Here is a 15,844-nt window from a genome sequence, read left to right as displayed (position 1 = left end):
GCTCTTTCTGCCCCCCCCCCCTCTCCTCACTCTCTTTCTCAGGTTATGGTGGTCTGGGGTTGTCGATCGAGGGTCCGAGTAAAGTGGATATTAACTGTGAGGATGTGGAGGATGGAACGTGCAGAGTCAGTTACTGCCCCACAGAGCCAGGCAACTACATCATCAACATCAAGTTCTCTGACAAGCACATCCCAGGTTAGTGTTTCCTTGTCTTACTTCAGTTCTGTAAATTGAAATATGATTTTATGAAAAATGTGTGAAATTAGTAAATGAACTTGGTTTAGGTGAGATTGCATTTCATTATCGAACAACATTGTCAGACACTGTTACCTGTGATTTCTTTGTTGTTGCAACAATTCCGGTTTCAGACCTCTCATTGGCTGATCCTCTGCCCCTACAGGAAGTCCTTTCACAGTGAAGGTGACAGGAGAAGGAAGGATGAAGGAGAGCATCACCAGGAAGAGAACTGCCCCCTCCATCGCCTCTGTAGGCAGCGCCTGTGGCCTCAACCTCAAAATCCCTGGTGAGCACAGCCTGGTGCGCGATATCTAATGTTAAGGAAGTCTCTGGTTTTTGCTCACCTGAATTAGAATACCTCATGATAAGCTACAGACAGTACTATTTACCAAGAGTTTTCATCTATAGAAAGATATGGTATGGCATATAGAAGCAAACCGGATGGACATCATGAAAATGATCGGAGAGGTTGAGGGTAGAGGAAGTTCAGGAGTAAAAACAAAAAAAATAGAATTATTGTAAAATTGACTGTGTCCATAAAATGTATATACAGTGGGGAGAACAAGTATTTGATACACTGCCGATTTTGCAGGTTTTCCTACTTACAAAGCATGTAGAGGTCTGTAATTTTTATCATAGGTACACTTCAACTGTGAGAGACGGAATCTAAAACAAAAATCCAGAAAATCACATTGTATGATTTTTAAGTAATTAATTTGCATTTTATTGCATGACATAAGTATTTGATACATCAGAAAAGCAGAACTTAATATTTGGTACAGAAACCTTTGTTTGCAATTACAGAGATCATACGTTTCTTGTAGGTCTTGACCAGGTTTGCACACACTGCAGCAGGGATTTTGGCCCACTCCTCCATACAGACCTTCTCCAGATCCTTCAGGTTTCGGGGCTGTCGCTGGGCAATACGGACTTTCAGCTCCCTCCAAAGATTTTCTATTGGGTTCAGGTCTGGAGACTGGCTAGGCCACTCCAGGACCTTGAGATGCTTACGGAGCCACTCCTTAGTTGCCCTGGCTGTGTGTTTCGGGTCGTTGTCATGCTGGAAGACCCAGCCACGACCCATCTTCAATGCTCTTACTGAGGGAAGGAGGTTGTTGGCCAAGATCTCGCGATACATGGCCCCATCCATCCTCCCCTCAATACGGTGCAGTCGTCCTGTCCCCTTTGCAGAAAAGCATCCCCAAAGAATGATGTTTCCACCTCCATGCTTCACGGTTGGGATGGTGTTCTTGGGGTTGTACTCATCCTTCTTCTTCCTCCAAACATGGCGAGTGGAGTTTAGACCAAAAAGCTATATTTTTGTCTCATCAGACCACATGACCTTCTCCCATTCCTCCTCTGGATCATCCAGATGGTCATTGGCAAACTTCAGACGGGCCTGGACATGCGCTGGCTTGAGCAGGGGGACCTTGCGTGCGCTGCAGGATTTTAATCCATTACGGCGTAGTGTGTTACTAATGGTTTTCTTTGAGACTGTGGTCCCAGGTCTCTTCAGGTCATTGACCAGATCCTGCCGTGTAGTTCTGGGCTGATCCCTCACCTTCCTCATGATCATTGATGCCCCACGAGGTGAGATCTTGCATGGAAACCCAGACCGAGGGTGATTGACCGTCATCTTGAACTTCTTCCATTTTCTAATAATTGCGCCAACAGTTGTTGCCTTCTCACCAAGCTGCTTGCCTATTGTCCTGTAGCCCATCCCAGCCTTGTGCAGGTCTACAATTTTATCCCTGATCTCCTTACACAGCTCTCTGGTCTTGGCCATTGTGGAGAGGTTGGAGTCTGTTTGATTGAGTGTGTGGACAGGTGTCTTTTATACAGGTAACGAGTTCAAACAGGTGCAGTTAATACAGGTAATGAGGGGAGAACAGGAGGGCTTCTTAAAGAAAAACTAACAGGTCTGTGAGTGTCGGAATTCTTACTGGTTGGTAGGTGATCAAATACTTATGTCATGCAATAAAATGCAAATTAATTACTTAAAAATCATACAATGTGATTTTCTGGATTTTTGTTTTAGATTCCGTCTCTCACAGTTGAAGTGTACCTATGATAAAAATTACAGACCTCTACATGCTTTGTAAGTAGGAAAACCTGCAAAATCGTCAGTGTATCAAATACTTGTTCTCCCCACTGTAGTATGTATAAGCTGGATGTAGAGGCCTAAGCGTTGCTGTTCACTAGTTTACTACAATTAGGGAAGGGGTGGTGGGGTTGGAAGATAATAAAGAGAAATATATATTTTTAAAGGATGTGTATGTGTATGTATGTATGTGTATGTGTGTATGTATATATATATATATATATATATATGCATATATATATATATATGCATATATATGTACATATGTATATATATATATATATATATATATATATATATATATATATATATATATATATATATATATATGCGAGGAAGAAAAAAAACATATGGGGGATTGGAAGTGATGCAGACAATTACATTGATGGAAGTTACAATTTATCTGCAATATTAAAGCTGATCTACCCCCTAATCAAAGTGTTTTCATCTATATGTTTCGTAGCTGTCTATTTACCACCACAAACCGATGCTGGCACTAAGACTGCACTCAATGAGCTGTATAGGGCCATAAGCAAACAAGAAAATGCACATTCAGAGGCAGCGCTTCTTGTGGCCGGTGATTTTAATGCAGGAAAACTGAAATCAATTTTACCTCATTTTTACCAGCATGTCACCTGTGCAACTAGAGGTGACAACTCTAGATCACCTTTATTCCACACACAGAAACCATAATCAGATCATAACTCTATTCTCCTGCTTCCTGCTTACAAGCAAAAACTCAAACAGGAAGTACCAGTGACGCGCTCAATATGGAAGTGGTCCGATGAAGCGGATGCTAAGCTACAGGATTGTTTCGCCAGCACAGATTGGAATATCTTCCAGGATACATCCGATAACATGGAGGAGTTTACCACATCAGTCACCAGCTTTATTAATAAGTGCATCGACGACATCGTCCCCACAGTGACCGTACAGTACGTACATACCCGAACCAGAAGCCATGGATTACAGGCAACATCCGCACTGAGCTAAAGGCTAGAGCTGCCACTTTCAAGGCGCGGGACACTAATCCGGACGCTTATAAGGAATCCCGCTACTACCTCCGACGAGCCATCAAATAGGCAAAGCGTCAATACAAGACTAAGATCGAATCCTACTACGCCGGCTCTGATGCTCGATGGATGTGGCAGGGCTTTTAAACTATCACGGATTACAAAATGAAATTTAGCTGTGAGCTGCCCAGCGACACAAGCCTACCAGATTAGCTAAATGCCTTCTATGCTCGCTTCGAGGCAAGCAACACTGAGCCATGCATAAGAGCACCAACTGTTCCAGACAACTGTGTGATCTCTCTCTCCATAGCCGATGTGAGTAAGACCTTTAAACAGGTTGACATTCGCAAGACCGCGGGGACAGACAGAATACCAGGCCGCATACTTAGAGCATGCACTGACCAGCTGGCAAGTGTCTTCACTGACATTTTCAACCTATCCCTGACCCGGTCTGTAATACCAACTTGTTTCAAGCAGAACACCATAGTCCCCTTGCACAAGAACGCCAAGGTAATCTGCCTAAATGATTATCACCCTGTAACACTCACACATATAGCCATGAAATGTAAGAATGCTGTTAATTGACTACAGCTCAGCATTAAACACCATAGTCCCCTCCAAGCTCATCACCAAGCTCAGGACCCTAGGACTGAACACCTCCCTCTGCAACTGGATCCTGGACTTCCTGACGGGCCGCCCCCCAGGCGGTGAGGGTTGGCAACATGCATCCGCCATGCTGACCATCAACCCTCAGGGGTGTGTGCTTAGTCCCCTCCTGTACTCCCTGTTCACCAATGACTGCATGGCCATGCACGACTACAATACCATCATCAAGTTTGCAGATTACACGCCGGTGGTAGCACTGATCATCAACAATGATGAGGCAGCCTATAGGGAGGAGGTCAGAGACCTGGCAGTGGCAGTGTGGTGCCAGAACAACAACTTCTCACTCTACGTTAGCAAGACAAAAGAGCTGATCATGGACTACAGGAAACGGAGGAGCAAGCACGCCCCCATCCACATCGATGGGGCTGAAGTGGAGTGGGTTGAGAGCTTCAAGTTTCTCGGTGTCCAAATCACTAAGGAATTAACATGGTCTACACACACCGACACAGTTGTGAAGATGGCACGACAGCGCCTCTTCCCCCTCAGCAGGCTGAAAATATTTGGCATGGGCCCTCAGATCCTCAAAGAGTTCTACAGCTGCACCACTGAGAGCATCTTGACTGGCTGCATCACCACTTGGTACGGCAACTGCTACAGAGGGTGGTGGGTATAGCCCAGTGCATCACTGGGGCCAAGCTCCCTGCCATCTAGGACCTATTTTATTTTTATTTTTTATTTTACCTTTATTTAACTAGACAAGTCAGTTAAGAACAAATTCTTATTTACAATGACGGCCTACACCGCCCTATGGGACTCCCAGTCACGGCCGGTTGTGATACAGCCTGGAATCGAACCAGGGGGTCTGTAGTGACGACTCAAGCACTGAGATGCAGTGCCTTAGACCGCTGCGCCACTCAGGAGCCAGGTGGTGTCAAAAATTGTCAAAGACTCCAGCCACCCAAGCCATAGACTGTTCTCTCTGCTACCGCACGGCAAATGGTACCAGTGCACCAAGTCTGGAACCAACAGGAACAGCTTTTACCCCCAAGCCATAAGACTGCTAAACAAACAAGACTGCAAAATAGCTAATCAAATGGCTACCCGCTGCTGCTACTGTCTCTTATCTATCCTGTTGCCTAGTCACTTTAACCCTACCTATATGTACATAGCTAACTCAATTACCTCGTACCCCTGAACATCAACTCGGTACTGGTACTCCCTGTATACCAACCATGGGGCGGCAGGTAGCTTAGTGGTTAAGAGCGTTGTTCCAGTAACCGAAAGGTTGCTGGTTCTAATCCCCGAGCCAACTAGGTGAAAAATCTGTCGATGTGTCCTTGAGCAAGGCACTTAACCCTAATTGCTCCTGTAAGTCGCTCTGGATAAGAGCGTCTGCTAAATGACCAAAAAAAAGGTTATTTTTACGCATTGTTATTCTCTGTGTATTTATTCCTCTTGTCACTATTTCAAATTTTTTGTTAAATTTTTTATCTTTAACTCTGCATTGCTGAAAAAGGACCCGTGAGTAAGCATTTCACAGTTAGTTTACACCTGTTGTTTACGAAGCATGTGACAAAGAAAATTTGATTTGATTTTTATTTTATACATGGTCACAATGTGGTCAAGTATTACTCTCATGGTGCTGAAGTACCCCACATTAATATTACCCCTATCACTCGACTCTCAATCAACTTTCATACAGCTTTCGCTAGCTAGCTTAAAAGCTAAGCTAGCTAGCACGAGTCTTCAAGTATAGCTGGCATCTAAGACTAGCCAAGCACTAACCATTCCTGCTTTCTCTCCACCAATAGGAAACTGGTTCCAGATGGTGTCAGCCCAGGAGAGGATGACTCGCACATTCACACGCAGCAGCCACACGTACACGCGCACGGAGCGCACAGAGATCAGCAAAATGCGGGGCGGCGAGACGAAGAGGGAGGTGAGGGTAGAGGAGAGCACCCAGATGGGAGGACCAGGAGGAGCCAGTCCATTCAGAGATGTTTTTGGAGAGTTCCTGGGCAGAGAGAGTCTGGCTAGCTTTGCTGGGATACCCGCTACAGTCACACCAGGTGAGAATGAATGAAGAAAAAAATACTAATTTACTAACACTCAACTGTTGTACTTGTTTTTCTTTTATTGATTTTACAGATAGGGGCTATATTGAACAAGGTTTTACTTTCAATGTCATAATCGATATGTGGTTGTTTTACCTACACTCTTAAAAAAAAAGGATTACAAAAGGGTTCTTCAGTTGTCCCCAGAGGAGAACCCTTTTGGGTTCCATGTAGAACTCTCTGTGGAAAGGGTTCTACATGGAACCCAAAAGGGTTCTATCTGGAACCAAAAAGGGTTCTTCAAAGGGTTCTCCTTTGCGGACAGCCGAAGAACCCTTTTAGGTTCTAGTGTACTTTAGTTGAATGCACTGATTGTAAGTTGCTCTGGATAAGAGTGTGTGCTAAATTACTAAAATGTAAAAAGCCAGTCTGACCCCCTCTATCCCTCGCTCATCCCTCCTCTAGGTGAGACCGCTACCCAGGGTAGTATGACGGCCCAGGTGACCAGCCCTGGTGGTAAAACAGAACAGGCAGAGATCATAGATGGAGGGGACAGCACCTATAGTGTCCGCTTCGTGCCCCAGGAGATGGGGGCCCACACGGTCAATGTGAAGTACAGCGGGCAGCATGTCCCCGGTAGTCCCTTCCAGTTTACAGTGGGACCCCTGGGAGAAGGAGGGTCCCACAAGGTTCGGGCCGGAGGCACTGGGCTGGAAAGAGGAGTGGCAGGAGCACCAAGTAAGTAGCCTGACCTGACCTTCTCTGTCTCTGAAAAAATAACACTTAACTGTTGTACATGTCCTTTCCTTTACACTAACTAGCACTGATTTTGCATATAGCACATATATTTTGAAGAATGTTTTACTTTCAATAAGTTATTTTTTACCTACTTTAGTTGAACCAGGTTTCAACCCGTCTCTCTCTCTCTCTCTCTCTCTCTCTCTCTCTCTGTCTTTCTCTCTCTCTCTCTCTCTCTCTCTCTCCCCCTCTCCCCCTCTCTCCCTCCCTCCCTCCCCGTAGCTGAGTTTAGTATCTGGACGCGGGAGGCCGGTGCAGGCGGTCTGTCCATCGCTGTAGAAGGGCCCAGTAAGGCTGAGATCTCCTTTGAAGACAGGAAGGATGGATCCTGTGGGGTGGTCTACATCGTACAGGATCCAGGTGAGATAGGGTACAAAAACCCCATCCAGCTCCAAGGACCAACAATTGAGCAAAGTATTTGGACAGTGACACTTTTTTTTTTTTGTTGGGGGGGGGGGGGGGCTCTTTACTCCAGTACTTGCAAATTATACAATGACAATGGGGTTAAAGTGCAGCCTGTCAGCTTTAATTAGAGGGTATTTTCATCCATATCGGGGAAACTGTTTAGAAATTACAGCACTTTTTAGGCAACCTAAAGTATTTGGTAAAAGTAAAGTATGTATTAAAGTAGTCAAAAGCTTAGTATTTGGTCACATATTCCTAGCAAGCAATGACTCCATCAAGCTTGTGGCTCTACACATTTGTTGGATGCATTTGCAGTTTGTTTTGGTTGTGTTTCAGATGATTTTGTTCCCAATATAAATTAATGGTAAATAATGTATTGTGTCATTTTAGAGTCATTTTAATTGTAAATAAGAATAGAATATGTTTCTGAACATTTCTACATTAATGTGGATGCTACCATAATTACGGATAATCCTGAATGAATTGTGAATAATAATGAGTGAGAAAGTTACAGAGACATAAATATCATACCCCACAAAAATGATAACCTCCCCTGTTATTGTAATGGTGAGAGGTTAGCATGTCTTGGGGGTATGATCTTCGTGCCTCTGTAACTTTCTCACTCATCCTTATTGACGATTCATTCAGGATTATCCGTAATCATGGTAGCATCCACATTAATGTAGAAGTGTCTAGAAACATATTATATTCTTATTTACAATAAAAGTGACTCCAAAGTGAAACAGTACATTATTTACCATTCATTTCTATTGGGCACAAAATAATCTGAAACAAACCAAAACAAACTACAAATGGAACTAACAAGTTTGTAGAGTCACAAGCTTGATGTAGTCATTGGGTGTTAGTAATATGGGACCAAATACTAACCTTTTGACTACACACATAAGTGAACGTCCAAATACTTTTGGTTCCTTAAAATGGGGGGAACATGTACATAAAGTGCTGTAATTTCTAAATGGTTCACCCACATTGTATCATTTCAAATCCAAAGTCCTGGAGTACAGAGCCAAAACAACAAAAAATTTGTCACTGTCCAAATACTGCTCTAAGAAGCTACATAGCACTAGACTAGGCAGTAGGTGCTCTAAGAAGCTACATAGCAGTAGACTAGGCAGTAGGTGCTCTAAGAAGCTACATAGCAGTAGACTAGGCAGTAGGTGCTCTAAGAAGCTACATAGCAGTAGACTAGGCAGTAGGTGCTCTAAGAAGCTCCATAGCAGTAGACTAGGCAGTAGGTGCTCTAAGAAGCTACATAGCAGTAGACTAGGCAGTAGGTGCTCTAAGAAGCTACATAGCAGTTGTCCCCAGTTAGAGGGACGAGGACACAGCAAGAAACAAACACACCGACTACAAGGCGTCAGTCTTTCCCACAGCTTATCAATGAAACAGATAAGCTCTCATATTCAGCAGAGACAATGACAGCTATTGATTGGATAATACTATACTGAAATATTTTTTTGTCATTTACACCGTGTTTTTCTCCTTTCCTTCTCCTACATTTCAATAATCTGATCACTGTTATTTTGGTCTCTAACTCCCTGGTTCCGCTGTGTGCCCTCAGGTGACTATGAAGTGTCAATCAAGTTCAACAACGAGCACATCCCAGACAGCCCCTTTGTTGTTCCCATAGCAACGCTGTCTGACGAGGCATGCCGACTCACTGTCACCAGCCTGCAGGTAGGAACACACACACGAACACACACGCACACACACACACACACACACACAAACAGAATCACAGAATTACTTATTGTGTTAGAACACTCCTCACAAGGCCATCATTTAGCATAACAATAGTTGCTTGTTGGTCGGGCTTTGTTTGTCCTTGGAAGTGTAACTGGAGGCGTGGGCTGTAGCAGTAACCAAGGCTATTTTATTATGTTGTTGTTGTTTAATGGTGAGAGGGATGAGAAGGATCAACTGTCCCTCTTCTAATATGTGGGGTCTTACTCATGGCTGACAGTATTGCTCATCACCCCCCAATGGGACAGACATTAACACCTTCTCCCTCTTACTCATCCCGGGAATCTCTCTACTTATCTCCTTATTGTTATTTCATATACAAGATGAGTCACAGTCCCACAAACACATTCTACACACACAAGACAAGCTAACAGAGCTTTACCAGATCCTGACCCTGTTTTTCCTTCCTCCTCCCCTCCTCCCCTCAGGAGAAGGACCTAAAGGTGAACCAGGAAGCGTCGTTCGCTGTGCAGCGTAACGGGGCAAGGGGCGTGGTCGATGCTAAGGTCCACACCCCCTCCGGCTCAGCAGAGGAATGCTACGTCACAGAGCTGGACAGTGGTAAGATAGAAGGATAGGTTTGGTATTAGACCTCACAGTTATATGGTTCCTTACTCTGAAAGTAGTCTATGGGCCAGGAGAGACTGTAATTCACTACTCCTACCTTCAGCTAACTACAGCCACCACTAACCAAAATTAAATGGGAGAGATGGGGACAAATGTGTTACTTAATGTTGAACAGTTGGCTGTAAAACAAAACATGAACTTTATACCATTACCATTATATGTATTTAATATATCTAAATCACTCCTATTCCCCAGACAAGAACGCAATCCGCTTCATTCCCCGTGAGAATGGCGTGCACTCCATCGACGTCAAGTTCAATGGCAGCCACATCCCTGGTAGTCCGTTCAACGTGAGGGTGGGGGAGGCAGGACAGGCTGGAGACCCAGGCATGGTGACAGCATATGGGCCTGGACTGGATGGAGGATCCACAGGTACATATCTTCTCCTTATCTTCTTACTCCCGCTGTACACAGACCCTCTGCTACTGACAACACATGTAATAAATCAAATCAAATCAAATGTTATTTGTCACATGCGCCGAATACAACAGGTGTAGACCTTACAGTGAAATGCTTACTTACAAGCCCTTAACCAACAATGTAGTTTTAAGAAAAATAAGTGTTAAGTAAAAAATAGATAAGTAAAAATAAAACAAATAGTCAAATAGCAAATAATTAAAGAGCAGCAGTAAAATAACAGTAGCGAGGCTATAAACAGGGGTACCGGTACAGAGTCAATGTGCGGGGGCACAGGTTAGTTGAGGTAATTGAAGTAATATGTACATGTGTGTAGAGATAAAGTGACTATGCATAGATAATAGCAGCAGCGTAAAAAGAGGGGGTGGGGGTAGACATTTGATTAGCTGTTCAGGAGTCTTATGGCTTGAGGGTAGAAGCTGTTAAGAAGCCTTTTGGAGCTAGACTTGCCGCTCCGGTACCCCTTGCCGTGCGGTAGCAGAGAGAACAGTCTATGACTAGGGTGGCTGGAGTCTTTGACAATTTTTAGGGCCTTCCTCTGACACCGCCTGGTATAGAGGTCCTGGATGGCAGGAAGCTTGGCCCCAGTGATGTACTGAGCCCTACGCACTACCCTCTGTAGTGCCTTGCGGTCAGAGGCCGAGCAGTTGCCATACAAGGCGGTGATGCAACCAGTCAGGATGCTCTCGATGGTGCAGCTGTATAACTTTTTGAGGATCTGTGGGGTCTGTCATCAATGATTAATATACATACAGTATATTCATCATTGGTTGTAGTGACGTCATTTCAACCAGCTTTGCCTGTTATGATGCTGTCTTAAAATGATGTATTATGAATGCTAGGTCTCCTCACCATGTAGTCTTTCTCTCTCCCTCTAGGTGTAGCCTCAGAGTTTGTAGTGAACACCTGTAATGCAGGGTCGGGTTCCCTGTCTGTGACCATCGACGGTCCCTCTAAGGTCAAGATGGACTGTTCTGAGTGCCCCGATGGCTACAAGGTCATCTACACACCCATGGCCCCTGGCAACTATCTCATCAACATCAAATATGGAGGACCCAACCATATAGTGGGCAGCCCCTTCAAAGCCAAAGTCACAGGTGTGTGTTCGGTGTGTGACGTGTGTGTGCAGCTTGGCTGCCAGAGCTTGATGAAAAGGATGTTTGAGGTTTTTGGTATAAAACGAGACACTCTGAAAAGTTAAAAGTTCCTATAAATTATGTAAGGAATACAAAGTAAATAAATAACAAATTACGTAAATGTTACATAAATAATCATTTTCTCTCATCGGGATTGTAAATTGAATAGTCACTGACTTCAATGCTGAAGACTGAGTGCATTCTCTGAAGCACTGGCAAAATGGAGAAAATAAGGCTAGATGTGTTGTTGTGAAGTTACAAAGAATCCCTCCGAGTATGAGGAATCTATGCTGTATGAATATGTTGAGATGGGGAATACAGTAGCCTACAGGTTGGCAGTGTTGTTCTAAGTAGCCTCCCACCCTCTCATAAGAAACCCCCATCCATGGTGCTCTTGTCTGTACTGAGGAGGGGAAGTGTTAGGTTATGTAATGTCTGATTTGAGTCGTGACTGCAGCTCTCCCTCCCTCCCTCAGGTACCCGTCTGTCTGGTGGTCACAGCCTTCACGAGACGTCCTCGGTCCTGGTAGAGACGGTCACTAAGACGTCCAAGGTGGCAGGAGCGTACAGTTCCTTGTCCTCCTCCTCCTCCAAACTGACCTCAGACGCCAGCAAGGTGGTGTGTCGAGGCGGCGGGCTCACCAAGGCTCTGGTCGGACAGAAGAATATATTCAATGTGGACTGCAGCAAAGCAGGTGAGATGGACAGACTCGAGGAATAGATACACACACAAACATGTAACACACACACACATACACACCTCTAGTACCATTCCTAACCCTCCCCTCCTCCAGGTACTAACATGTTGCTGGTGGGAGTGCACGGTCCCAGGACCCCTTGTGAAGAGGTGTATGTTAAACACATGGGCAACCGCCTGTACAACGTCACCTACACTGTCAAAGACAAGGGCAACTACACCGTTATCGTCAAGTGGGGGGATGACAGTGTCCCTGGCAGCCCCTTCAAAGTAGCTGTGCCCTGAAAGAACTCCGATCTCCAACCCTTGAAATATCACCCCTGACCCCAATTTCACCCCCGACCCCCACCCTGCTACGCTGCTCTGCTACACTCCTCGATGGACTACTGTAGAACCCCCTTTCCCAATGTGCACAAAAAAATGCAAGGACGTTTTTCTCTCCCTCTCCCCTATAAGGAAAAAATAAGATTTCAACCTTTATTTAAAAGTTGTGCTAACGTTTTTGTATTAACTCTAACTGTTACTGTTTAGAGAAAAGTTGTAGGTGACTAGTGTGGTGTCATAGAGTTTGAAAGAGGGCACACTTATATTTTTCACATTGATAGTTTCTATAACTGCATGGGCAGAGCGCCCTCTATCTATCTCTATGTGTACTGTCGATGTGTTCCAAGTCATGTTGGTCAAAGTATTTTGATTGGTCCAAGACCCTGTTCCACCAATAGAAAGGGATTGTTCTGTAGCAATGAATGGCTTAATGTGTGAATGTTATAAACAGAAGATAATTTGCTATTAAACAGTATTAAATATCATATGGTTTTGTATGCTTAAAAAAAGAGAAACATGTATTTTTGTTATATTAACATATTTTTTGGTAAACTCTTTGCAGATATAATAAAGATTTAACTGCTGCCTTGCCAGAACACCAGTGGGTTTAGTTACTGATTTTGACTGAATATGAGAGTGTTCTTATGAACACGCCCTGGAGCATTTCTAGGATTTTAAGATATTTTGGGCTCAGCCCAGAGCCAGTCGGGGGTCCGGGAATGCATGAATTTGGTGCACTTTGACATTTACATTGAGAGATTAGAACATTGAGAGATTAGATATTTTTCCGGTAATTTGCACCTTCCCACCTGCCACAGCAGACACTGCTAGTACTCAATTAAAGTAACAACTGTGGGTCTCTCTACTCTGGAACATTCTCTACTCTGGAACACATTCAGTGCCAGTCAAAAGTTTGGACACACCTACTCATTCAAGGGTTTTTCTTTATTTTGACTATTTTCTACATTGTAGAATAATAGTGAAGACATCAAAACTATGAAATAACACATATGGAATCACGTAGTAACCAAAAAAGTGTTAAACAAATCTAAATATATTTTAGATTTTAGATTCTTCAAAGTAGCCACCCTTTGCCTTGATGACAGCTTTGCGCACTCTTGGCATTCTCTCAACCAGCTTCATGAGGAATGCTTTTCCAACAGTCTTGAAGGAGTTCCCACAAAAGATGAGCACTTGTTGGCTGCTTTTCCTTCACTCTGCAGTCCAACTCATCCCAAACCATCTTAATTGGGTTGAGGTCGGGTGATTATGGAGGCCAGGTCATCTGATACAGCACTCCATCACTCTCCTTCTTGGTCAAATAGCCCTTATACAGCCTGGAGGATACATTGTCCTGTTGAAAAACAAATAATAGTCCCACTAAGCGCAAACCAGATTGGACGGCGTATCGCTGCAGAATGCTGAGGTAGCCATGCTGGTTAATTCTGCCTTGAATTCTAAATAAATCACAGACAGTGTCACCAGCAAATCACCCCCACACCATCACACCTCCTCCTCCTCCATGCTTCACGGTGGGATCCACACATGCAGAGATAATCTGTTCACCTACTCTGCGTCTCACAAAGACACAGCAGTTGGAACCAAAAATCTCATATTTGGACTCATCAGACCAAAGGACATATTTCCACCAGTCTAATGTCCATTGCTCGTGTTTCTAGGCCCAAGCAAGTCTCTTCTTCTTATTGGTGTCATTTAGTAGTTGTTTCTTTGCAGCAATTCGACCATGAAGGCCTGATTCACACAGTCTCCTATGAATAGTTGATGTTGAGATGTGTCTGTTACTTGAACTCTATGAAGCATTTATTTGGGCTGCAATCTGAGGTGCAGTTAACTCTAATGAACTTATCTTCTGCAACAGAGGTAACTCTGGGTCTTCCTTTCCTGTGGCGGTCCTCATGAGTGCGAGTTTCATCATAGCGCTTGATGGTTTTTGCGACTGCACTTGAAGAAATGTTCAAAGTTCTTGAAATGTTCCATATTGACTGACCTTCATGTCTTAAAGTAATGATGGACTGTCGTTTCTCTTTGCTTATTTGAGCTGTTCTTGCCATAATATGGACTTGGTCTTTACCAAATAAGGCTATCTTCTGTATACCACCCCTACCTTGTCACAACACAACTGATTGGCTCATACGCATTAAAAAGGAAAGAAATTCCACAAATTAACTTTTAACAAGGCACACCTGTTAATTGAAATGCATTCCAGGTGACTACCTCATGAAGCTGGTTGAGTGAATGCCAAGAGTATGCAAAACTGTCATCAAGGCAAAGGGTGGCTACTTGGAAGAATCTAAAATATAAAATATATTTTGATTCGTTTAACACTTTTTTGGTTACTACATGATTCCATATGTGTTATTTCATAGTTTGATGTCTTCACTATTATTCTACAATGTAGAAAATAGTAAAAATAAAGAAAAACCCTTGAATGAGTAGGTGTGTCCAAACTTTTGACTGGTACTGTATTTCTCTGTCCTCAGTTTGATTGAAGGCCTCAATCTGTATTTTTGCCTTGTAACTGATTACTTCTAGAAAGAGAGAAGGAACGACACATGATCACGATGAGCTAAATACTATTTTAAAGCATGAAATATCTAATTGTTACAAAGACTGAATGTATGGGCTACATTTATGAGAATGATTCATGCATTTACCTACCTTATCAATCTTGAAGACGATACACACATTTTTACTTAAAAAAAGTATTATGAGTGAGTGCACCACAAACATATTTCCAGGGTGTTCATGCATCCTCCTCCCAATACAGCCTCTACCAACACCATGGGTAGGGGAAGGGTATCCATCTGCAAAAGTGAAGTTTTTTTTATGTCAAATCAACTCACATTGTTGCTAGCTAGTTAGCTACCTTAGCTGTTGTGCTAGCTAACATCAAACTGAACCGTGACACTAGCATATAGACATGCATATTGGTATTAAAAGACAGTAACGTATTCACCTAAAAATAAGTGTTTAAGCAAACATTCGTTAGCTATCTACCTATCACATTAATTGTGTAAAAATACAATAGCTAATGATTAGCTGCAGTAGCTAAGCGCTAGCCAGTCAGTTAGTGGTGCTGACAGATTGAAACTGGTATCAACAAAATGTGTTTCACTCTATCCCATAAAACATGACATTGCTAACTAGGAATCATTTAGGTAATAAAATGTTAAAGTTTATTAGGAAGTTTAATTAATAAGTTAGACACTCATTGTTAGGTACTGCAGCTAGCTAGATAGCTTGGTTTCCATTTTCCAACAGATGTTTCTAATTCCCTTGATTGGTCATCAACGGTTACTGGTCTTGGAACTCATGTGTTCATCAGAAATGGCTTCTGGTAAACTGTTTGCCACTAGTGGTAATACATATTATTATTGCCAAAGGTTTGCCTGCAGATTCACCACTAACATTTTGTGGCACACTAGTTAGTTTGCAGCAAATTTGCCACAAACTTGTGGGAAGTTTGCAGTAACAAATTCATTTTTGTAAGGGTAAGCAGTGTCTTAATTTAACACTGTTACGGTGTCTATATTGGTCCACAGACTCAACACTTTAGTGTAGATTTAAAGGTCCCAAACAGTGGAAATAATGTTTTTCATCAAATTGGATGATATTTGGATGAAGCCAGTTCATAGTAGTTTGAC

At 43.2% G+C, this 15,844-nt stretch overlaps 1 protein-coding gene across 1 annotated transcript in view; it reads left to right on the top strand.

The window, feature by feature from the left end:
- LOC311136783 (filamin-C-like) overlaps positions 1–12,140 on the top strand; it is a gene marked incomplete at both ends in the record, with an annotated part of 50,551 nt that extends 38,411 nt beyond the window's left edge. Inside the window, 11 exons of the mRNA XM_084171060.1 lie at positions 43–199; positions 405–523; positions 5,769–6,026; positions 6,477–6,749; positions 7,032–7,169; positions 8,797–8,912; positions 9,407–9,539; positions 9,801–9,977; positions 10,901–11,119; positions 11,635–11,853; positions 11,953–12,140. Coding sequence (XP_084027186.1) covers positions 43–199; positions 405–523; positions 5,769–6,026; positions 6,477–6,749; positions 7,032–7,169; positions 8,797–8,912; positions 9,407–9,539; positions 9,801–9,977; positions 10,901–11,119; positions 11,635–11,853; positions 11,953–12,140 — 1,997 coding nt within the window. The remainder of the gene's footprint in view (positions 1–42; positions 200–404; positions 524–5,768; positions 6,027–6,476; positions 6,750–7,031; positions 7,170–8,796; positions 8,913–9,406; positions 9,540–9,800; positions 9,978–10,900; positions 11,120–11,634; positions 11,854–11,952) is intronic.
- Between the last annotated feature and the right edge of the window lie 3,704 nt (positions 12,141–15,844).

The sequence above is a fragment of the Coregonus lavaretus genome (assembly GCF_964263955.1).
Source record: "Coregonus lavaretus genome assembly, chromosome: 11".
Classification (NCBI taxonomy): Eukaryota; Metazoa; Chordata; class Actinopteri; order Salmoniformes; family Salmonidae; genus Coregonus; species Coregonus lavaretus.
Note: the sequence above shows the minus strand (reverse complement) of the source record. Positions and strands in the feature narration are given on the sequence as shown.